At 40.0% G+C, this 26,001-nt stretch overlaps 1 protein-coding gene across 2 annotated transcripts in view; it reads right to left on the bottom strand.

Annotated features, from left to right (window-relative positions):
• Positions 1–1,394: 1,394 nt before the first annotated feature.
• Positions 1,395–26,001, bottom strand: part of CCDC102B (coiled-coil domain containing 102B) — a 352,649-nt gene continuing 328,042 nt past the window's right edge. For both annotated transcript variants that reach the window (XM_034762546.1, XM_034762547.1), the window contains exon 9: positions 1,395–1,723. In XM_034762546.1, coding sequence (XP_034618437.1) covers positions 1,606–1,723 — 118 coding nt within the window. In that variant the 3' untranslated portion in view covers positions 1,395–1,605. The remainder of the gene's footprint in view (positions 1,724–26,001) is intronic.

A 26,001-nucleotide genomic window follows, 5' to 3' on the forward strand; every position in this document is an offset into this window, starting at 1 on the left:
TGGTCATCTAATGGAGATATATCTATGTACATAAACAGAAAACACGGAATTGATCTGCTGTGGTTCCCTCCCTTCCTTCTTTGGCTTGTAAGAGTGAAAAGGATAGTCTGAATCAAAATATGAACAGGTCTAGGAAACAAAATAGTGAAGAAGTCAGCTTTGGGAGGGCAGGAAGAAAGACAGTTTGGTCAAAAAAGCAAAATCACTATTTTTAACATTCTTAAAATCTTAATTCCCACAAATTCGGAACTGTGTTTAAAAACTACCTGTTTCAATTAATATATTCCTCCACTCCATGGGAGAATATGGGCACCAGCCATGGATGTATGAAAAAGGACAGCAGACCATCTTACTATTCTCATATCTCCCCAAAGACAGCAGTTAGGGGGAGCAGACCAGGCAGGTGCCCATGAAGACATGGGGCAGGGAGAAAGAAGGATTGTAGGAAAATGAGGAGGGGCATATAATGTGCTAGTGGAGTTTGAAAGGGTGGTAAGACTTGCTGATTTCAATAGGAAATTAAGAATTTCTCTTGGAGTTTCAGGCTCATATGGATACAACATCAAACTGTAACTAGGGGACTGCAGAACTGACATATTAGGTATATAGGATCCCCAAGAACCAAAACTTTTAGTTTTTTTTTTTTCATATTCCTATTAATGACTCCAGGACAGTTGCTATTGACCCTGTTAGAGAATATCCCTGACCCAGTGGCTGAGAAATGCTGGTCTTACACATCATTTTTTAACATTTGAAGAGATTGGTATTTCAAAGCTTTCAAAATCTGTCATTTTGAAAGTCCTAATGCTTAGAGTGCTGTTTCATATAAGAAGACTACTGCTACTTAAACATGATTTAAATACTTATACACGTAGAATTAATAAAACAGATATATTTAAACAAAAGCACAGTTAAGACCTTAAAATAAGCTGATAAGTACATGTTTGTATGCATGCACGTATATGTGGGAGAAGAGGTTGGGACAGAAAAAATAAGAGAGGAGGGGTGATTTGAAATCTAAATGAATATTGATATTTATAAGTCTTTTCTTCTGCAGATCTCAAATACATGTATGAAGGAATGTATGCACCTTCTAACATTATATAGGTGGGGAAACTGAGGAACAGAGGAACAAAGTGACTTGCCCAAATTTACATAAAAGGTCAGCAGCAAAGCAGGGAATAGAATCTCTAAATCTCCTGGTCCCCAGTCCATTGCCTTGTCCTCTGGACAATACTAAATTTGAACCAGGTATCCTTCACCTTGCATGTTTTAAATTCAGTTTGTCTGAAGATAAACTAGGACATTGCCACAGTAAGTAAAATCAAATTTTTGCTTTAGGAGACAGTAATCAAGAGAACTGAGAATGAAAAATTCACAACTGCAAACTCCAATTCAGATTTGGTACACATTGAAGCAGGCACATTTCCTGCGAGTCTAATGTAATATGAATACAAGTCCTGAATACTGTATTAGAAATAATACACATCGTATTTCTTTGTACAGATCTGCCATGTGTTTCAGAGCTCTCTCTTTCTTCTAAATCTTTATCAGTTTTTCTCTGTTCCTGATGATCAGTGTTAGGCTTGTCACTGTAGGGTTGTTTTATGAAGCATGCTGGCTCCCCTCATCTTTGCTCACTGTCTCCGTGGAGTCACCAGCATCATACGTGGAACTTTGCTTGATCCCAAATCCAGAGCTCACTTTCTGCTGTCTCTTTAACCTGAAAGGAAACAAAGTGTGTGACCCGAAAACAAATCAGAAATGCCAGTTGTAAATTTAAAACTACGGCAGATCAAATGTCTTCCAAGGAAAAGTTTTGTTATCACTCAAGTGTAGAGCACTAGAAGTTTAGATCAGACAGGAATTTTGTAGCTCAGTTAACTTTAGGGCACATATTGGATTTCCCCCCCAACAATTGATTCCTTAATGCACCTAAGGGAAAAGAGATTCTGTTTTAGACTAAATTATCTGAAATCATCTTTTGCAACAAGAAGCAGGGAATGTACGTTTGCTTACTTACTTTGAGATGACTATGACTCTTTACTGAATGGCATTTTTGGACTGTGGTAGGAATGTATATGATTTTTTCATCTATTTGGAGCAACAACTGCTGAGCCTTCTTTTGGGTATGTGTGGGGAAGTATAATAAGGCACCCAAATAATCAAGATAACGCAAGCCACTGTTTTACCAGGTTTTAGTGTCTGAAGGGCAGGATGGAGCCAGGAAATATGCAGAAACAACTATCCTGAAAAAATATGTTGGGTTTGATACATTATACGGCATTTTGCTCAACAACAGTGAGTCCAGGTTAACATTTTGTAAATTACAGTTAACTCTCATTCTTTAATAACTATTGTCCATTACAATGAAACCGCCTATAAAAATGAGGTTGATATGAATTAATCCTCTAGTACAGAGAGCCAGTGAAATTACTTAGCAATACCCTGTTATACTGTAGGTTGCTTTTGCCACTTAACCAAATTAGAGATGCTATTCCATATATTCATATGAATACATCAGCACTTATGTTAGCTTGATGGTTTTCAAGGCAACGCTGCACAATGACACTTTATACTTTTCCCTATTCTTTTTTTTTCCCCCAGAAAGGGAGACTACCACCAGAATTTAAAACTGAAAAAAGTCAATTGGAAATCAGGGATATGAGCTTAAATGATACAAATGACATTCTGTTCCCTCAGGAATATGGATGTTACATTTTCAATAGGAAATAATTTCCCTTTAAAAAAGAAATATGTCTTGCTAATAGAAACACACAGTCAATTCCATTAATACTAGCCTATATTTTTTATTTATAGTTCCAAATTAATGGGCTGCTCTGATCCTTGTATAACATTTAGCTGATGGTTTCCTGCCTTCTGATATCTTTAATGCATCAGTAGAGATAGATGTTCATTTTATTCAATTATTTAATTGCCCGAATACAATTACATATGTTGTGAACCAACAGTAAAATCAATATCTTGCCTAATAACTTTTAGAATATTTAGAATAAGTATTTGAAAGTGTCCGTAAAAGAAAATATGTTTGCCAGCCTTCACTAATAAACTTGAATACTGACCCTTTTCCAATGCTAGCACCAATCCATTATAAACGACACTATGCAAAATGTCTTCTAACCTATTAATATAGAGGAAACCCCTGCACCCACAACCATCAGCAGTATCACAATCAAAACCAGCTCCTACTCTGTGAGGACTACTGGGACTGCTGTTCTATTTAAGTTAATCCTTATCAAGGTATAAATGGAGTGCTTTGCACAGACATCAAATGTTTTTAGCTCAATTTTATTTTCCGTATTTGCAATATATATTTGTAACAGGTCTGAAGTAGTTCTGTGCTTTTATTGCTTCTATGCCAGTATTATATATTACTGTTGTAATGTCCTATTTAAGAGAGAACATTTAAGGAATCAGAGCGAGCGGGCTATTGCTAATGGAGAGATTCTGTGATGAGGCCAAGACAGTTATTCTAGAAGTAGTTGCCCAATATCGCAGCACAAATTCAGATTCAAATTACTATTACTGCTAGTAAATGAAATTCAGTCTTAAATGAATAATAAAAACATACCTAAGCAAAGCATCAGGGGGTAGCCAAGTTATTCGGTATTCCCAGAAACAATGAGGAGTCCGGTTGCACCTTAAAGACTAACAAATTTATTTGGGCATAAGCTTTTGTGGGTAAAAAGCCACTTCTTCAGATGCAGCTGCAGGTATTATCAGCTTTGATTCCACCAATGAAAAAGAATGTAGTGACTGGAGAATAAATAGGCTCTAAACTTTCTCAGCTTTAGAAAAAAAAGTAATAAATACACTATATTTGCTTGTTTGTGGGCATCCCAACATAGCTCTGAACGCAGTGGTGGGAAAGAGCATCTAAGGAGTTTTTCCTCCATAGTCTATGTAGGGACCAGGCACGATCCCCCTGGGCAGAATATTGCAGACTAGTGTGACAGTGGGTGCTAGGACCATGGTTTAATTGCTTTATTTTCTAACAGACAATGTAATTATTATTGGGGCTTGAAGAGTGAGCCTCTTCCCATCTCCACGCCTCTCCCTGGAGAAATTCTGGACTTTACAATTAGGAGCTACACTTGTGGTTCTAGCCCCCATTGTGTTTTGCAGGCTACTGAAAAGTTAATTTTTTTGCAGGCACAGTTTACAGGCTCTGGAAATCAGATACTATGCATTAATATTGCATTTAAAACAAACAAAAAACAAACCAAAACCAAAACAACTGTTGCAGACAAGAAATCCCTAAGAAAAAAATTAATCAATCAATTTGTGTTGAGTGTTTTGGTTCATTCAGCAAGAACTTCTTGTGTTGCACTCCAGCCTGGCTTATCTTACCTTATTTTATCTTGGATGATGTATGGCCCACAGGATAAAACCCTTACTGTCTGAAAGCCTTCCATGTAAAAGTGAAAACAATTGCAAAATCTCTAGTAGACTTCATGGAGTCTCTGGCTCTTCTTCTTATTCAGCATTAAATTTCTGCTTGAGGAAGGGTTTTGTTTCTGATTTTTTAATTAGAAAAAACACTTTTTTTGGTAGATTGTTTCGGTTTGGTTTTGGTGGGTCGGGGTCTTTTGAGTAGAAGACTCACTCTGAGAGTCCTGATACATCAAAGTAAAGCAGATAGAAGATATGCTTATGATTTTTCAGCACTTGGAAACACAAGAATCTAGTAACAATTAACACGATCTTATAAAAACACAATATGAAGCCTTCAGGTGGGTTATATTTTTGTAAGTCAAGCCCAGATCCTGCAATCTGCTTCACATTCGCAGAGCTCTGCACTTGCATGGATCCCCACTGATCTGAAGGAGATTCTGCTCACACTGAAGCTTTCAGGATCAGGGCCCTTAGGGATAATATGAAAACAACGGGGATGCCCAAGTTAACTGATGGCATCATTGGTCCTGCAGAATTATTGTTACTAGTGATAATGTGCAAGAAGGAAACAGCCCACAGCAGCTTGAGTCATAGAGCCTCGCTTGAACTTAGAAGGCTGGCAGTTAGAAAAACATCAGATTTTTGCTCATACATAGGGAAAATTGGCTGTAGAACCAGTCAAACCCCCAGAAACCGATGGTGTCATTTTTATGTAGTCACTTTTCAAAATGGAATTACACTTTAAATCTCCCTATGCATCATCAAACAATGGCTAAATTCTCCTAAAAATATACATTTATTTGTATTACCCTGGTACCTAGGGGCCCCAGACATCGACCAGGACCCCATTGTGCTAGGTGTTGTATGACAGCAAATGTTACATTGTTTACTGCAGTCATTTATATAAAATGCAAAGACTAACAAAAATCAATGACACTGAAAAGGTCGGATTGCAAAGCGCCTATCTGAATTAGGAGAAGAAGTCCCATTGTCAGGCAATACATTTCTATTTTTAAGTAACAGATCCTTTAAATGGACATGATTCTTCTTCTCTGTGTTAAGCCTCCAAACTGTTGCCCTTCAGACTTGGAACACAAATTTCCTGAGTGCACACAAGGAAAATGGACATGACCATCTCTCATGTGTAAAACAGCACACTACGCCCTATCTGTCTCCATAGGGTTCTAAACGGTCCCTGTGCTACACATTGTTCAGTCCAGATCTGGATAAGTCTATGAAAAACAGCTCAGTTTTAAAGTGATAGATGCAAATGAAACAACAGAGAAAGCTTGGAGAAAAAGGTGTCTCTACAGAGGAGTGAAAGAAAATTGGCCAAATCTTCTGGCCATCAACATGGATTTAAATTATCCAGATATAGCTAGTGAAGAATATATACTCAGGGAAGCTTGCCACAGTGGAAAGCTTGGGAGGTGGCAGATCTGGCTCCTGCGTCCGCAGTCCTCCCACCAACACAGGTGGAGGGTGTGGCTCAGCTCTGCTGTGCCTATTCTGCCACTGGTAAAAGGTTACTGTGACTCACTGATCGCCTTTATCTTCACTTTTCCTGAGCTCCATTGGGGTGAGGTTAAGAATCTGGTCCAGTGTGTAGAGGCTCGTGCCAGTAGTTGAATAGTAATAAAGGATCTAACCTTTTAACCTCAGTACAGAATAGTAAAAGAGTAAAAAAATAAATAAATAAAAGTAAAATACAGAAACTTTAATGTGGCTAGCCCTTTGTGCTTGAAACGAACAACCTTATTTTCAGAGGAAGTGCTTTAACCTGGGTGATAAGTCTGAATTCAAGAGAGTGAAGGAATACTATTGGACTGCTGATGGAACTTGGGTTTTGCTGGGAGGTCAATGATTGACACCAGGTAAAATATTTATAGAATCATAGAATCATAGACTATCAGGGTTGGAAGGGACCTCAGGAGGTCATCTAGTCCAACCCCCTGCTCAAAGCAGGACCAATTCCCAACTAAATCATCCCAGCCAGGGCATTGTCAAGCCTGACCTTAAAAACCTCTAAGGAAGGAGATTCCACCACCTCCCTAGGTAACCCATTCCAGTGCTTTACCACCCTCCTAGTGAAAAAGTTTTTCATAACATCCAACCTAAACCTCCCTAAGTGCAACTTGAGACCATTACTCCTTGTTCTGTCATCAGGTACCACTGAGAACAGTCTAGATCCATCGTCTTTGGAACCCCCTTTCAGGTACTTGAAAGCAGCTATCAAATTCCCCCTCATTCTTCTCTTCTGCAGACTAAACAATCCCAGTTTCCTCAGCCTCTCCTCATAAGTCATGTGCTGCAGCCCCCTAGTCTTTTTGGACTCTTTCCAATTTTTCCACATCCTTCTTGTAATGTGGGGCCAAAACTGGACACAGTACTCCAGATGAGGCCTCACCAATGTCGAATAGAGGGGAATGATCACAGCCCTTGATCTGCTGGCAATGCCCCTACTTATACAGCCCAAAATGCCGTTAGCCTTCTTGGCAACAAGGGCATACTGTTAATTATATCCAAGAGCATATACAATATCCCAAAGATCAGGATAGCAGGGACTAGATGGTGGGTGAGGAAAATTAGTATAGGATTTTGCTCAAACAATTGGTAAGGAGGAAATAGCCAAACTCTACAGGACGATCAAGAATGAGCAAAGGTAGCTTGTCACTAGTCCAAATCACTGGGACTAATGTTGCCCCAAGAGGATTTATTCCCATTGTTACTAGTATCCTCAAATGGTTTGAGAATATGGAGGGAGCCTTTGCAAAACAGCAATACGCTTCTGCTGACCACGTGAACATTCTCTCTCTAGACAACTAGGAGCACAAGGTTGTTTGGCTACTACCAGGATTGAGAGTCATTTAAAAATTCTGTTGTATACATGGGAATGTTCCACTCCGATCACCAGCCAATTGGCACAAACCAAAACTGTTTGGAAGGCCTGACAATAACTGGAATATGCAACAGAGGGTAGGGAAAAAACACCCATGTAAAAATGAAATGGCAAAATAAAATGTAAGGCTACTATGTTCTGGATAGTAAAGCAAAACATTTTGAAAGCCTGCCTGGCAACAGAGAAACAGAAAGCGCTATCAAAGTCAACCAACAAAATCATGGAAATGCACAGTTTAGCAGGAGCATACCATATGTCCACCAATATCTAGCGCCATGGGGACATTAAGAAAGTAATTTTGGTGGTGTCCTATTGTGCCCAGGTATAGTATAGCATATGGTACATTTGTTGCTTAACTGTGCATTTCCTCATTTTCATTATTTAGCATCACTAATTTAGGGCTCAAATAATTTAGTTTGTGTCTGAATTTTTCCATTCAATATTTTGAAAATCGCTGTTATTGTTTAGAATTAATCTCATCACAGTGCAATTGTCCTAAAGTGTTAAAATGGGACAGGCTCTTGTTTACAAATCTAAATGTAATGAGGTGGCTAGATGGGATTATTTTAACATAGCAGAGTGCTGCACTTGAACCTATATAATTATAAGTGTTTATATATTCAAATTGTCATGCAATTTGCTATAATGTCACCTAGGGAGACATTACAGGGTTGTTGTTGCTGTTGTTGTTGTTAGTTATACAGGAAGACTTCCCAAGGGCAAGAGCCTTAAGAAACACATGCAGACATACCTCAGAAATGTGGACTGGAGGCAGTATAGTGAGAGATTAATGCAGCAGGGATAAAGGAGAAAGATCAAGAGAAATTTCACTCTGTAGAAGTGAGTGCCCACCTATTATATTGGAGGATTGTGAGAAAGTAGATTTCTGCAGGGTAGCTGGTCGTAAACTCTAGTGTCTTGTCCTTCCATCTAGTATCCTAAGGGAGCCACTGAGCAGGATCACTGCCTCCAGATAATCATGGATGTCAAGAGCAAGGAACATAAGCAGCCCTCTGTCCCACACATTCTTCTGTTATCATGTGATCTGAGGAGATGAGTTTTAGGGTATGCCTACACTGGAATAAAAGAGCCACAGCGAGGCTGTGGCTGGCCCAGGTCGACTGACTCAAGCTCACAGGGCTAAAATTTGCTGTGTAGATATTCCATCTCGAGCTGAAGGCTGGGTTCTGGGAACCATCCCCCTCATGGGGTCCAAGAGTTTCAGCTCCAACCTGAGCCTGAATGTCTACCCAGCAATTTTATTGCCCTGTGACCTGAGCCCTGTGAGCCCAAGCCAGTGGACCCAGGCCAGCCACAGGTATTTACTTGCTGTGTAGATGTACCCAAAATGGCTCTGTTGAGCTTCCAACATACACAGTGAAAGTCTGGCCATAACCATATGGAAAACCATAACCAATGCGTGTTATCACCCTAAAAAGAACTCAATCCTAAATATATAAAGTGTGAAAGGGTGTGAAATGTAGACCTGCTTTGGTCAATTTTTATTTATTTGGGGACAGAGGAGTAGAAAATATGTTCTTCAGGAAAATGTTGGTTCTGCTAAAATTTCTCTCATTCCTGTTGGGAAAATGGAAACAAAGGATTTCATTTTGGGATGAGCAATGCTTTGGGGGTTCACTCGGACTAGTAATCGGTTGTGTCCATGCCTGCTCTCTAACCCTGAATGCTTCTGTGCTGTGCAACTTTGGCTCAGAGTCCTGACACCAACAGCCTTTTCAGTTCCAAGTCTCCCCAAAACTGTATCCCCTGCAGTATCCAGTCCCTCTCACTGGACCCTCACAGAAATTATCAAATTTGCTGCCTACAAAGAGACAGAACACAAACCACCCTCATAGTTTGGCTGAGGAGTTTACCCTTCAATCTAATGCACATCGAGATGGTTTTGTAATAAAACAAGAACAAGTTTATTAACAAAGCAGATTTTCAAATGCAAAGTAAGAATAGAGGACCCACATGATTAGAAGGAAAACAAAAACAAAACAACACAATCTTTGTTTAAGCAGGTTTCTCACCTATAGTCAGTTCTCAGATATTGCAACCCTGTTGTGTTGAAGGATTCAACTTTCTCAGACTACCAACGCTCTGGCTGCTTGCATTCATTCAGTGATGAATAACAAATGTCTTTTTGCTTCTGCTTATATTTATGTCACATTCACTGACTTCGCTGTGAGGGGCAGGAAGATCTCCTTCCTCTGTTGAGATTATTAAGTGGTTATCTTGTCCCCTATTGTTTGTTTACCTTACTTGTAAATGTGCTTTTCATTTTATTTGGTCTCACATTGCTTAATTTACATTAGAGACAAAGTCAAGCCTGTAAAACAACATTTATTTGTCTTGGACGGGCTGGGCTTAGGCATTGCCTGCCAAGCACATTTTAGGAACATATTTCCAGCACACAGCTATAATTCTTTCTACATCACCTGTCTATATATCATACAATAATATTGATGATCGGCATGTTATCAGTTTGTATATGACACCTTACATGACATTCTTTAGATACAGATTATTACAACAGTGAGTTGGGGCAATGAGTGTGTTAGGCCTGAATTTTTTTTTTTTTTTTTTTTTTTTGGCATCTGGATCTAGTATGCTGGCTGTTAAATCATTGTCTGGGCTGTTTTTTATTTTGAAATTCTTCCATTTTTTAAACACATTTACATTTAATATAGTATTAAACTGTAATACTTTTATTACAGTATAAAAAAAACTGTTTACTCTCTTAGTGATCTCTAGGGATAGCCACCACTTTTGATGATTCATTGTAACAGGAGGGAGAAGAGGAAGGCAAAAATAATATTTTCTGCATAAATATGTGCATTATGGGCTCAGAACCATTCTAAGTACTCTCTCTCTCTCTAGCTCAAAAGTCTACTTTTAAAATTGGAACTCCAATGTGCAGATAATCTGCACTACAATGAAATGGACTTTTCTCTTTTTGGCATGAGTAGTTTGTAAATTATTTGTTTTTTAATAGGGTGTTGACTCTATTACGACACAGGTCTATCTGACATGGAAATTGAGAGTAGCAGATAATGCACCTATTTATGGATCCTAATGAGTTATTTATCACTGATATTCAACTATTAAAATTGAGGTAAAAGGGCTTCCCAGGCAAATGGCATATAAAAGGGTTTCACTTTAGATTTTGCTAGGTTTCTTAAAATGCATGGCTGACAACCCAGGAAATTGCTGTGAATTACTCAGAAATGGAAGAAGCAACATTGCACAGTATGGGCTAAACTATCATGCATACTGCAACTTTCTTACTAAAAAAAATGAAACAAAAAAAAATCTTCCAATGTCCTACATCATAGAACAAAATTAGGAGGAAGAAAAATTGTCACAATGGATTCAATAAGTACTTCACCAGTGAATACCCTATAAGATGTTCATGATGCTCTGATTAATGCCTAAAAGGCTAAGTTTGAGATAAATTGAATTAGCAACTAGAGAGTTTCCTGCCCAAGACAATAGCTGATGCTTACCAGATATTCTGATTTAATTAACATACCTGAGCCAGATAGCATCAGGTGATTGTCACAGGGCATGAATGAACTGATTGATATTGAATTATGTCACTCACACTTACAAGATGGAAATTATCGATGGGCTGTGGGTAAACTCAACCACTATGCCATAGGAAATCTCTTCTGTTAACAGTATAGAGCAGGGGTCTCAAACACGCGGCCCGCGGGGCTCTTGTGTGTGGCCTGCCAAGCTCCCTGTGCCCCCCCCCCGCCGCTCCCCGCACCCCCTCCTGCCCCTCTGCCTACCCGTGGGATTGCCTCCTGATTCTGCGAGCCTCATGCTGCTCTCTGAAGCAGCCGGCAGCACGCCACTTCGGGCCGGGGTGTAGGGGGAAGGAAGCTTTGTGGGAGGTACCTGGAGGAGTGGCAAGAGCAGCACAAGCAGGGAACCCTGAGCCCCTCCCCCTCCCCCTCCCCCAGAGGCTGCAGGGACACGGTTCCAGCTGCTTCCTGGAATGGAGCAGCGCTGAGCTGGGGGCTAAGGCAGGCAGGGAGCCTGCCCTGGCCCCAGTGAGCGCCGCTGCCATCCCAAAGCTGCTCTAGGTAAGCGTCACCAGGCTGGAGCTCACACCCTGCACCCCGTCTGCACCCCCATCTCCCTGGCCTGAGCCCCCTGCCACATCCCACACCTCTCCTGCACCCCCAACTCTCTGCCCTGAGCCCCCTGCCACATCCCACACCCCAACCCCCTGCCACATCCCATACCCCTCCTGCACCCCCAACTCCCTGCCCTGAGCCCCCTGCCACATCCCACACCCCAACTCTCTGCCCTGAGCCACCTGCTGCACCCTGCACCCCAACCCCCTGTCGCACCCCTCTTGTACCCCACACACCAACTCCCTGCCCTGAGCACACTGCACACCTCCTGCACCTCAACTCCCTGCCCTCAGCCCCCGCTACACCCTGCACCCTTTCTGCACCTCCTGGGGGCAGCGTTGGGGTGGGGACTTCAGGGAATGGATTGGAATGGGGCAGGGAAGGGGTGGGAAGAGGTGGGGCAGGGGCGGGGCCTAATTGGAAGGGGTGGAGTGGGGGCAGGGTCCGAGGCAGTTGGGGGGGTGTCAGTGATGAGGCCCTCAGGCCAATGCACTAGACCTCATGTGGCCCTTGGGGTCATCTGAGTTTGAGACCCCTGGTATAGAGTATGCTCAGACTTCATGCTGCATGAGATTTTCTTTAATCTTTCAAGGCTCAGTTTCCACAGTGTGTCTCCACATACTGTTTCTTTTCCTTAGACAATCAGTATCTTGTCTTTTTTTTTCCTATTAATTTTCTCTTTTCATAAATTTCAAATCATTCTCCTTAGAACTTAGTTTCCCAAGTAAACTGATGGGTATGTAGGACAGTATGTGTCACAACACAAAGAATAGTTTGGCCAAGGAACTATTGGATTTTGGGGCTTATTTTTTTTCCCTAGGGTAGAAGCAAATAAGGCATATAAGGCCTGATTCTGATCTCACTTATAAAATTGTAAATTAGGAGTAACAGTTTCTAACTGAAATCAATGGAGCTATGCTGGCATGAGATCAGAGTCTGACCCCTAGATACCATGATATAAAATAGTTTGGGTAAACCGTGCAGTGAACACTTCAAACATGGGAATTGTTAACTACAATACAATGGGTAAGGGTTACAGCAAGAACAAAGCCCAATTCAAACAAAAATATTTGGAATGCAACTTTTGGTGTCAATAAGCTTTTCCAACAGAGGGATCCCAGAATCTTGCATTAAAAATTATGTTTTCTAGACCTGATGCATAGATGGAGATTGAACCAGTCTTTTACAAGGTCCCAGTTCATTCCCAGACTCTGAGATAATCCCTCACCTCTGGCTAGTTGGAATTTATATGTTCCTTTTTTTACAGTTAAAAGTCCCCCCTTTAATATTTGATGATTCCAGACTCAGGAACATCGCAAAGAGAATTCTTTTTTAAAGGAAAACTTTTCCCTTCTTTACTACCCGTAACACCATCAAATAGGAACACAATCTGGTGTATGTACTTTCCTGGTAACCCTCAACTCATTACAGATAGAGAGTCCACAGACTGGAAGAGTCTGAGGTGTATTGCTGTTAGCAGCCCTAATCAGCATTGGAGCCACAGGTTCTGGTTCCAAATTTTGAGCATATCTTCAGTTCACTGGCACAACATATAATGCAGCCATTTTTATAATGCAATTTTTATGATAAAGTAATTGAGCTTGCTTGTTTATACTGCCATACACAAAAATGCACAAAAATACACAAAAAAGTCCTCTTCATCTAAGTTACTTGCTGTAGAATGAGGAAAACAACAAGAATGAACAAATGTAAAGTTGGCCTGACAGAACATCACATATACATCTCCAACATAATAGGCTGCAGCTCTTTACAAAAAGGCTATTGAACTCTGAACATAGGGAGAGTTCTATCTTGTGCACTACCCAGGAGACGAAATCCATAATAGCTTCCTAGCTACATGCATTAAAAAATGTCAAAAGATGAGTGTAAAAGTATGACTTATATGGGAATTTTTTGAGGGTTTTCTTTTTTTTTTTTTTAGCAGTAAGATACTCATTAAGAAAGTGCATTTGGCAAATGCTTCTTTTCCATTTCTTCCTCTGCATGCGAGTTTTACTTTGTACAGTAATATTTTTACCTACACAATCTTCAGGCCTATAAAAAACAATCATTTTCCTTCCCAGTAATTACATGGTTGCCAGCTTCAATTTCAATTCCATTTACCCTTTCAGAACTCTTATCTTTTAAGAGCTACTCAATATGTGTCTTCATTATCTCCCCTTTTACCTTGACCAGGTATGCCACTGTTTCAAACCTTCCTTCCCCCCACCCACTTCCTTTCTCCCATGAGAGTTTGAATCAAGCTCTCTCTAGTCTAGGCGTAACATGTTGGAAGTCATTTGATATGGATTCTTTACTCTATGCTGTTTTTCATATCTAGTTCTTTTGCTAAAATCTGGTTTAAATAAACCAAAGTAATGTACACATGAAAAACAAAAGGCATCACATTTCATAAGTACACATATCATCCTTTCAAATAGGAAGTCACATGTAAACACCTGCAGGTTAAATTTTTTGTTACTCAAAATTCTACTTAACAAACTATGATATCATTCCATAAAATGACTCCTGGAGTCACTACTTCTAGATATTACTTTATAGTCATAGATTGAAAATTACATGGGTGGAGGTCTGGGACTCTCTATATTCAGCCCTGGACAGGTGCCAAAATCACACTGCTGGACTGTGAAAGTATTGAAGTCTGATATCTCATGGAGCAGCAGGGCTAGCAACAAATGCTATACATCATTGCAAAGCTGTTACAATGAGCTTTCCAATGGTGCACAACATTTATTTCAAATTTGTGAGGTTGTGAGATAGCAGAGTGTGAATGTACATCAATCCAATTACTATCTCGTTCCCTGCTACCCCATCCCATCTTAAATTTTGACATGATAGTGGCTGCTATCGATAGATACCAATTCGACAGCTACATATTATCTGGAAATTTGAAAACCAACTTTCAAATGTTACAAAAAATTAATCTCTCACTCTGTGGTTTGTAAATTTTCGAGTGCTAAAGTTATGTTGGAATTGAAGTGGGAAGCAAAAACTAGAAGATGTAATCAGAATGAGAATATTAAGGTTTCATTATCATAGGACCAATCAAGTCTGATGGACAAGTGCAAGGGCTTTCAGGGCCAGTAGATTTTTCCAAGCAAACAAATAGAAAGTAAAAAGCACTGATCCCTATATTATAATAAAGCAGGCTAATGGGTAAGGAGGAGTAGTAAAACAAGGAGGTACCGGATGTCTTTTTTTAACTTTATCCATAGATGTTTAAGGATGAATTTTATTTAATATTACCAAATTAATAGATCATAATCTCAGTATTTTGCTGCTTAACATGTATATTGTCTTTTTTAGATTCAGATTGTCACAACACACTCAAACAAAAGCCATCTTTTAAATAAGAAAAGATTTCCTATGTTTTTTCACACCAATTATATACAGTATGTTCTAGGATATTCAATGGAACCTAAGGCTGCAAGGGCCCCAACTCTCATTGAAATTCAGTGGAAGTTGGCACCTAATCCCCTTAGTCTCCTTTGAAAACCCCAGCTGCAGAGTTTTATGAATAGATTTTCAGGTGTTTCTAAAAGTGGCTGCACCATTTGTAGAAATGATGTTATTCATCAACGCAGCTAACTCACCACATTACAGAGCTAGTTCATATGCAGAAGACAGCCTGAAACAGTAAGTTTCTCTTAGGTATCTAAACTTGTCTGTGTGCTGACACCAAGTTACAAGGGTTAATTTAACATGACCATGGCAGTAATATCTACTGTAGGTAACAGGTTTCAGAAAAAGAAAGTGTCCAAGTCTTTTCTCAAACATTCTTGTTTTTAACTGCAAGTATAGAAATCCACTTGTGCCACTTCTTTTTCTTCTTCAACAATTGGGTATATATTATGGCTTATACGGTGAAAATCCCACTCTCACTACACCCAACTATTCCCTCACAGCTCATTAGTAGGTCTCCCATTTCCAAATTCCTCACAACACCTTAATGGCTACATTACTTTGTTATCTAGCTATGTTGAAACTTCCATGGGATGGTCTTCCAAAATCTTGTCTTCATCTTGGTCTGTGGGCTTACATGACAACAGAAATTAGTAGCATATAGTAAATGACATATAGCAGTAGTCCCTGCTTTGGGGAATAGAAATTGATTATATTTTTTGTCATCTTGGCATATGAAGGCTCCAGAGTGTACCTTCTGACCTATTCTCTGAAAAATGTGCATTCAAATGAACAGCAGACAATTTGGAACGAGCATCATTTTAGAGGGGGTGAGAAATAAAAACACCATATGAAAAAATTAAAATTTGCCCAGCTTCTAGAGGCTCTGAAATTTTCAGCAATATAAAGGGATGTTATGCAAGGTGAAACATTCCCCAAAGAAACTGATGGATAATTAGGTCATTGAAAAGCATCCTTAAGATAATCACACTGTGTACCATGGTTTATTTAGAAATCTATGCCACATGCAGGACCTTTTATAAATGTGACAGGAACACAAAGAGTAAGGATGAAAATGCTATTTTGTTCATTGCATTTATATTTCACTTATGGTAACTTCTAAACTGTACGTACATGCTTTGAATCAGATTCTGGGTTTGACTGGTTTTACACCAGTGTAATTCCATTGATTTCACCTGATTACTCATGATTTACACTGATGTAAGTAACAACACAGTCTGGCCCCACAAAATATACGGTGTTAGAATCTATCAATAATTGATAACGTCCTTTTGACAGTTCACCTGCTTCATGTGATATTAAATAACAAATCATTGAAATTAGCATTATACAACCAAGTTCAGATAGCTAGTGGCTTAAAAGAAATGTTTGGTCCTTATTTACCATGCTGAAAAAGCAATTTCATTGGCAGTTCCAAATTTTAATGTGGCCTTATTTTCAGGGCCATTAAGGGTATGTCTATAGTTCAATGTAAGCTCAGTGTTAGCGGAACTTGAGTTAGCAGATCCTGGGTTTGTGAAACTAGAGTTTAAGTGTCTGCACTCATTTGTAACCCCAAATTAGGAATTGTTGAATCCTGGGTCCCAACCTGGGACTCCAATATCTACACTGCATTATATGGGCCTGAGTCCAGCCACCCATATCCCAGACTTCTTAGTGCCCTCCCAAATTGTGGCCTCTCTAGCCCTTTGATCATGGTGGAGTGTGGGAAAACTTGACTGTCCAGAGGACAAAGAAAGTCAGCCTGTAGAATTGTGGGATACTTTTGGTAGACTCCCAGAGCATGAGTCTAGTGGGGCTGTGTCTGCACTGCAAAGCAAGAGGGCTTGAACCATGGGTACTGGCTCGAGCCAGGCTCAGATCCTACACTCATATGGGATTCTGGGACATCACATCTGAGTCCAGAGTTAATGTAATTTGTCTGTAGACAGATGGGTGGTTAGGCTTGAGTGTGAGTTTAAATCCTGGGCTTACTTTGCAGTGTAGACCTACTCTAAGGGATTTGCACAAAACTGAAATGAGCTCAGAATCCACAATTAATCAGTCACTGAGGCAGTTACACTTTTAGACAAATAAGAATTCATAAAGTCTTAGTTGGTTTTCAGAAGATTTTCATTTTTATTACCTATATTTTTGAGGTCCAAATAAAATTAACTACATTACGCTTATTTACTTCTTTTCAGTATGAGCTAGATGACCATGTTGTGAGAAATACCAGATCCCCGGAGAAGGAATAAGTGGCAGATCTGTGGGAGGCTTTTATTCTCTACATGGGTGTAGAAGGAGGTGCGGCCTCCTGCAGAGAGTGAAAGGGAGGGACCACAACACGCCCACGGTGGGCAGAACCAGGAGATCCATGTCTGCCCCACTGAAAGAGGAAGGGCTGGACAGGAAGCAGAAGTACAAAAGGTGGGCCCTGCAGGTCACTTGGGCTGGAGCTGCCAAGGGAGACAGACACATCTCATTGGCCAGAGCTCCCCGAGAAGATAGAGGTCCCAATCCCCGGAGATGTAGGAAGTAGCCATGGGGAACTAGATGACCATCTGGTTAAGTGTGGGCCTGATTCTAGGTCAGTGTGTTGTGGGCGGATCCTTGCTTACCCAGTGGCAGACCACTCTGCCACTGTTAGGGCCCTGGGCTGGGATGGAGTTGGGCAGACCCACGTCCCCACTGCCACCCCATCCCTGGTATGGCAGCCTCCCCATATTAGGCCAGGAGGCATTTGTTGGTGCTCACCTTTATCTGAGCCCCTAGACTGTGCTGGTGCTCTCCCTTACCTGGGCTCACAGACTGCTTACCTGCTCTGCCCTGATTGCATGTCAGAGCCTACAAACTGTTTACTGCCCTGCCCAAGGCTCACAGACTGCTGTATTGCTGTGCCCGGCCAGAGAGACGAAGCACTAGGTGCAGCTAATTCCCCCCTTTTGAGCTCACCATTACAGGTACATGACAGCGAGGAGGTATGGCCTCCCTCAGAGAGTGACAGGGAGGGATAGCCACTTAGCTTAAAATGGGTCATTGGAAGATACTTCTAAGGAATACAACACACCTGGGGTATTCCAGGTCCAAGACCTGTGGTTGGATGGGCAGAGTATGGGACTGAGCCCCTCTCCATAGCCTCTTCCCCTTCAAACCTGCATGGAATTTACATCATCTTCCAATCACTCCCTTTTCCACACATTGGGATCATCCCTCTCATGGAGGATAGGGTTGGGACAATTGCAGCATGATAGAATAGCTCCTGAGGAAGCTCTGCCATTATTGAGAAAGAGAAAAGATAGGAAGGAAGCATCGGACTGTCGTACAAATGCCCAACACCCTGTGGAGACCCTTGGATCCAGGGGACTATCCTGTATGAATTTTAATGTCTCTCTCTGTATGGTGCTCCCTTAACAGTCAGAGTGAAAAGACACTGTATCACTGATCATTGCATATGCAGATAAGTGTAAAGAAAAAAATAATAATTTAACATCGCTGTGTCATATCCCAGGAGAAAACCTTAGGGGAGTAAGGTAGGCCTCAACAGCATGATTTATTGTCACTACAGCAAACTAGATTAGATCAGGTTTTCTAAATTACCAATTTACAATAATAGTTTCCCCAATGAAACCTAAGCTGAATAGGGAGATCTACTATACACAGATGGTATCTGCTGCTTTGGGGCATGGAACATGTGTTACAATCATGCTAGATTAATATACCAAATGTATGACACTTACATGAATGAGTTTTAAGAAGAAAAAAGGAGCAATAGGTAAGTTTAATTTTCCAGGAGAAGGAAAGTTTTAGTAAGGTTAATTGCATTTTCAGTTGAGAAATACTAATAGGTTGTTAGCATGTTTAAGATTGCAAATTCACAGTGGCCTTGCATTTTTCATAAATAAGACAGCCATACCTCAACTTCAGGGAAAGACTAACCTAGGTTCTTATCTTGCGTGCAAGATAAAACTTACAAACAAAGCTGAAGCTTGTTCAGAGTCTTAGTAGAATAAACTACCCGCCTTTACAACTTGCTAAAAATATGCCCAAGAAAACGTAATTGTTGTCTCTATGCTGATTTCCACCATTCCAGCCCTCTTCCGCAACCTTGCTTGCTCTAACTTTAGACATTCTCTAGTGAATTAATAAGTGCTTAAAAAAATCAGGGGTCCCATTTGGCTACACTGTGATAGCTCCACAAGCTGAACCATTTTGTTTGGAGGCTGCCATCTTGTATTTCAGAATCTAAGATTTCAGTTTAAGAAATAAACTCTCTAGAAGTCATAGTTACCATGAAAACCTTCCAACCTTCCAACTGTCAGCCATTGTACTGCCTTAGGCTGCAGACAGATTAATAAAAAGGTCTTAAATGCCTCTATACATCACAATGGGGTGTTAATTCAAAATAATAAAGATAATGTAAATGGTAACTATTTCACTGTTGATCAAGGGATGTAAGAAAGAAGAGACCCAATCTTATTATTTATATTGCACCTAGGGGCCTGAATCAAGTGCTAGCTCTGACAAGCACATAGCAAAAAAAAAAAAAAAAAAAAAAAAAAAAAGGTCTCTGCCTTGAACAGTTTACAATCCAAGTATAAAACAAGACAAAAGGTAGATGCAACAGACAAGGGGAGCACAAGGTAATATTGAGATAATTAACATGATAAGAAGCAATCGCACCATAAAGGCTACCTAACCATTGTTCTGTTTCTTGTAGGCATCATAGGCAGAGGAAAGTTTTAAGGAGGGATTTGAAGGAGGATATTGAGGTGGCTTTGCAACATTTATGGGAAGATCCTGCCAGGCATGGAGGGGCAGCGTGGGTGGGAACACAGACAGATGCTTGTTTGAAAATTTAACAAGTGAGAGATGAAGGCTGGAATCATCGCTAGAGTGCAGGTGGGGACTGACATCACAATAGTAGACAAAGGCTGATAGATAGTGAGAGTATATAGTCCATGAAGGCTTTAAAAGCAAAGGTGAGTAGTTTGTGTTTGATATGGCTGTGACATTGCACGCTATGTGATTTTATGAAAATATGCTAACGAGTGTGAATATAATATAACTGGAATATAGTTTCATGCAAAAAGTCTCTTGTAAGGAATCATTACAAAGCTTATAATCTACTGAGTGTGGTCATCCTATTTGTATGTATGTATCATTCTTGTATCTGAAACTAGAAATATGAAATATAATTCTGAGGGCCTATTGTAATTAAGCAAAGTGTGGCCCATTAATGGTGCTTTGGAATCTTGATGGCTCCCATCAACCAGGACAATTGACTATGGATGGCTCTGTTTGCTTGCAGGCCTTCCTGTGAGTCAGGCTGGGAGGAATGAAGGCTTGGGGTCTCAGAGGACACGTGACCACATCACCTGATACTGAAATCCATCTTAAACCTGGTGCTTTTCCATTTAGAAGGAGGAGTGGGGACCCAGAGAGACAAAAGATTCCCACCTTGTGCCAAAGCTATATAAGGGAGAGAAACAGAACAAAGGGGGCAACAATCATGAGAAATCCCCTAGCTACCACCTGAGCTGGAACAAGGGATGTACCAGGGGAAAGGACTGTGCCCAGACAAGGAAGGTGTCCAGTCTGTGATAGAAGCTTATTGAAATATCTGAGGGTGAGATTTTATCTGTATTCAGTTTTCTTACTGTATTAGGTTTAGACATGCGTGTTTTATTTTATTATGTTTGGTAATTCACTTTGTTCTGTCTGTTATCAGCTGTTACCACTTAAATCCTATTTTTTGTATTTAATAAAATCACTTTTTACTTATTAATTAACCCAGAGTATGTATTAATACCTGGAGGGGGGTGGGGGCAGAAACAGCTGTGCATATCTCTCTATCAGTGTTATAGAGGGTGAACAGTTTATGAGTTTACCCTGCATAAGATTTATACAGGGTAAAACGGATTTATTTGGGGTTTGGCCCCCATTGGGAGTTGGGCATCTGAGTGTTGGAGACAGGAACACTTCTTAAGCTGCTTTCAGTTAAGTCTGCAGTTTGTGGGACGTAGTTCAGACCTGGGTCTGTGTTTGTAGCAGGCTAGTGTGTGTGGCTCAAACCAGGCAGGGTACTGAAGTCCTAAGCTGCCAGGGGAAACCGGCTCAGGGGTAGTCTCAGCACATCAGTTGGCCATCCCAAAGGGGTTTCTGTGATCCAACCCATCACAATGGTAGAGAAGAAGGGGCCAGTAAAGTGACACAAAAACAGTGGTGACATAGAAGGCATGCGCAGCAATGCTTTGAATGGAAAGAAGTAGAGCAAGAGTGCATTTGTCAAGGCCAGAAAGGAAGTGGTTACAGTACTCAAGATGTGAAATAAGGACCTGTGTGAGAATTTTAACTGTGTGGACAAATATCTTAGACATGTTATGCAGGAAGAAGTGACAATATTTAAACACTTCCTGGATGTGAGGATCTAGAGAGAAGTCTAAGTCAAATATATCATAAGAACATAAGAACAGCCATACTGGGTCAGACCAAAGGTCCATCTAGCCCAGTATCCTGTCTACCGACAGTGGCCAATGCCAGGTGCCCCAGAGGGAGTGAACCAACAGGCAATGATCAAGTGATCTCTCTCCTGCCATCCATCTCCATCCTCTGACAAACAGAGGCTAGGGACACCATTCCTTACCCATCTTGGCTAATAGCCATTAATGGACTTAACCACCATGAATTTATCCAGTTCTCTTTTAAACGCGGTTATAGTCCTAGCCTTCACAATCTCCTCAGGTAAGGAGTTCCACAAGTTGACTGTGCACTGCGTGAAGAAGAACTTCCTTGTTTTAAACCTGCTGCCTATTAATTTCATTTGGTGACCCCTAGTTCTTGTATTATGGGAATAAGTAAATAACTTTTCCTTATCCACTTTCTCCACACCACACGTGATTTTATATACCTCTATCATATCCCCCCTTAGTCTCCTCTTTTCCAAGCTGAAGAGTCCTAGCCTCTTTAATCTCTCCTCATATGGGACCCGTTCCAAACCCCTAATCATTTTAGTTGCCCTTTTCTGAACCTTTTCTAGTGCCAGTATATCTTTTTTTAGATGAGGAGACCACATCTGTATGCAGTATTCGAGATGTGGGCGTACCATCGATTTATATAAGGGCAATGATATATTCTCAGTCTTATTCTCTATCCCCTTTTTAATGATCCCTAACATCCTGTTTGCTTTTTTGACTACCTCTGCACACTGCACAGACATCTTCAGAGAACTATCCATGATGACTCCAAGATCTTTTTCCTGACTCGTTGTAGCTAAATTAGCCCCCATCATATTGTATGTATAGTTGGGATTATTTTTTCCAATGTGCATTACTTTACATTTATCCACATTAAATTTCATTTGCCATTTTGTTGCCCAATCACTTACTTTTGTGAGATCTTTTCGAAGTTCATCACAGTCTGCTTTGGTCTTAACTATCTTGAGTAGTTTAGTATCATCTGCAAACTTTGCCACCTCACTGTTTACCCCTTTCTCCAGATCATTTATAAATAAGTTGAATAGGATTAGTCCGAGGACTGACCCTTGGGGAACACCACTAGTTACCCCTCTCCATTCTGAGAATTTAGCATTAATTCCTACCCTTTGTTCACGGTCTTTTAACCAGTTCTCAATCCATGAAAGGACCTTCCCTTTTATCCCCTGACAACTTAATTTACATAAGAGTCTTTGGTGAGGGACCTTGTCAAAGGCCTTCTGGAAATCTAAGTACACTATGTCCACTGGATCCCCCTTGTCCACATGTTTGTTGACCCTCTTCAAAGAACTCTAATAGATTAGTAAGACACGATTTCCCTTTACAGAAACCATGTTGATTATTGCTCAACAGTTTATGTTTCTCTATGTGTCTGACAATTTTATTCTTAACTATTGTTTTGACTAATTTGCCCAATACCGATGTTAAACTTACCAGTCTGTAATTGCCGGGATCACCTCTAGAGTCCTTTTTAAATAGTGGCATTACAGTAGCTAACTTCCAGTCATTGGGTACAGAAGCTGATTTAAAGGACAGGTTACAAACCTTAATTAATAGTTCCGCAACTTCATATTTGAGTTCTTTCAGAACTCTTGGGTGAATGCCATCTGGTCCCGGTGACTTGTTAATGTTAAGTTTATCAATTAATTCCAAAACCTCCTCTAGTGACACTTCAATCTGTGACAGTTCCTCAGATTTGTCACCTACAAAAGCCGGCTCAGGTTTGGGAATCTCCCTAACATCCTCAGCCGTGAAGACTGAAGCAAAGAATCCATTTAGTTTCTCCGCAATGACTTTATCATCTTTAAGCACTCCTTTTGTATCTCGATCATCAAGGGGCCCCACTGGTTGTTTAGCAGGCTTCCTGCTTCTGATGTACTTAAAAAACATTTTGTTATTACCTTTGGAGTTTTTGGCTAGCCGTTCTTCAAACTCCTCTTTGGCTTTTCTTATTACATTCTTGCACTTAATCTGGAAGCGTTTATGCTCCTTTCTATTTGCCTCACTAGGATTTGACTTCCACTTTTTAAAGGAAGTCTTTTTATCTCTCACTGCTTCTTTTACATGGTTGTTAAGCCATGGTGGCTCTTTTCTAGTTCTTTTACTGTGTTTCTTAATTTGGGGTATACATTGAAGTTGGGCCTCTATTATGGTGTCTTTAAAAAATGCCCACGCAGCTTGCAGGGATTTCACTTTAGTCACTGTACTTTTTAACTTCTGTTTAACTAACCCCCTCATTTTTGAATAGTTCCCCCTTTTGAAATTAAAGGCCACAGTGTTGGGCTGTTGAGATGTTCTTCCCACCACAGGGATGTTGAATGATCTTGTATTATGATCACTATTTCCAAGCGGTCCTGTTATAGTTACCTCTTGGACCAGCTTCTGCACTCCACTCAGGACTAAATCTAGAGTTGCCTCTCCCCTTGTGGGTTCCCGTACCAGCTGCTCCATGAAGCAGTCATTTAAAGTATCGAGAAATTTTATCTCTGCATTTCGTCCTGAAGTGAAATGTTCCCAGTCAACATGGGGATAATTGAAATCCCCCATTATTATTGGGTTCTTAATTTTGATAGCCTCTCTAATTTCCCTTAGCGTTTCATCATCACTATCACTGTCCTGGTCAGGTGGTCTATCACCTACGTTACATGCTGCAAAGATTGTTTTCAGTGACTGCAAAAGGAGATTGTAGGGAGGGTTTCAAGGGAAAGATCAAAAGCCATGTTTGGGCCATACTGAACTTAACCTGATGGTTAAGCTCATGAAGACATGTCAAAAGGCAGGTTGTGATCCAAGCCAGTCTGGAGCCAGTCAGAGGTAGATCTGACAGTCATCAACATGCAGATGATAGTTGAAGTCATGTCTGTGAATAAAGTTGCCCAGAGACAGGATGTGAAGGGAGAAGGGGAGAGGGCCAAGGACAGAGCCCTGTGGAAACTTCACAGAGTAGGAGAAGGGATGAAGAAGGGGATTTTCCCAACAAAATGCTGAAAGTGATCACACAGCATGAGGAGAACTAGGACAGAACAGAGTCACAAAAGCTGACGGAGGACAAGATTTCTAGAAGAGCATGGTCAGTGGTGTTGAAGACAGCTGACAGTCACAGAGGACAAGGATGTAGTACTGGTTCTGATCGCTGGCCAGAAATTTTGGTGAGTGGAATGCAAAGGGCACAGGATCTAGGTATAACTGAAAAACAAGAGCTCCAGACAGCAATTATAGATAGAGCTTAGATATGAAGGGAATAAAGGTGATGGGACAGTAGTTGGAGAGGTAAGAGGAGATCAGTGGTGGGGTTTTGCAGAACTGCACAAACTGCTCTTAATGGTATCACATTATGGTATCTCGAATGGTAGTAGAGGGAAACCTTGGTTTCTGGGCACGGCTTGGGAAAGGTATGTTGTTTCACTCACTTCTTTCAACATCTGAAAATAAAAGATAACCAATAGGAACTAACAAAATGCATATTTGAAAAACATCTTGATTACAGCCAAGTGAAAATTGTTGACAAACATTTGGGGGGTGAAAAATGCAGATTTGTTGACATTTAAACTCCTGAACTGGAATTCTAGCTATAACACCATCTGTTTCAGTGACATTGAAACATCTGTTTGGTGACATTGAAACATTTCAAAATTTGTATCAATTTTGCAGAATTGTTTCAATTGAAAAAAACTAAAATAATTATAAAAATGAAGTGTTTTGACATTTTCTAAACAAAACATTTTGATTTTTTTTATTTGAAATGACTTTCAAAATTTCTCTTAATTTTAATTTAACTTTTAAAAAATATTTTCAAATGCTTAAAATCCAGTGAAATCTTTCGTTTGACCTGAAATGAAACTTCCTTGATCTTTTTAGTTAGTGATTTTTTTTTAAAGTTCATTTTGGATTGACACAAAACAATTAAAAAAAAATATTTTCAGGATTTCCAGAAAACCAAAAAAATCTGTTATTCACCCATCTCTAAGCTTGATCTTTTATTTAGAGCCTCTTCCTTTCTTCTTGTGATCACTTGGTGTCTTTTAATAAAATTTTAAGCTTCTCTGAGCAGGAACACAATTATTTAATTTGTCTGTAAAACACTATGCACATATATAGCACTATAGAAATAAAAAGTAATTAAAAAGTCAAGATTTCTTTGATTATCTAGTTCACTGACTCCTAAAGCAATAAAATGAAAGCTCTGTGAAATTTCCTTTTTATATTCCTCCGGCAACCTTTCAAATATATTTTTTCTGTGTGTCTGTTGAAGGACTGTATACACTTATAGGACTTTAAAAAAAGTAAATGGGCTCTCCTCTGATTAAAATCCCACATACATTTATATGCAGATTAGGTGTGGGCTTTGGACACTTGGCAAGTTTCCCAATGTGCACTCAGTGATGCAAAAATTGTCTGTCATTGACCTACAGTAACAAAAAGGGAATTTTCAAAATGTTAGAGGTAAAAAAAAAGTGAAAAATAAACAAAAATGGTAGTCTTATAAACAATAGTGGAAAATTAGGAACAGAAGATAATAATTATTTTCCAATCAGTCTTTACTATGTAATAGAATAGAACTGCCCAAATTGAAATTACATGTAACAACAGAAATTGTTATAAAAATATTAGGAGTTCTTAG

This window comes from Trachemys scripta, chromosome 2 (genome assembly GCF_013100865.1).
Source record: "Trachemys scripta elegans isolate TJP31775 chromosome 2, CAS_Tse_1.0, whole genome shotgun sequence".
In the NCBI taxonomy this organism is placed as follows: Eukaryota; Metazoa; Chordata; order Testudines; family Emydidae; genus Trachemys; species Trachemys scripta.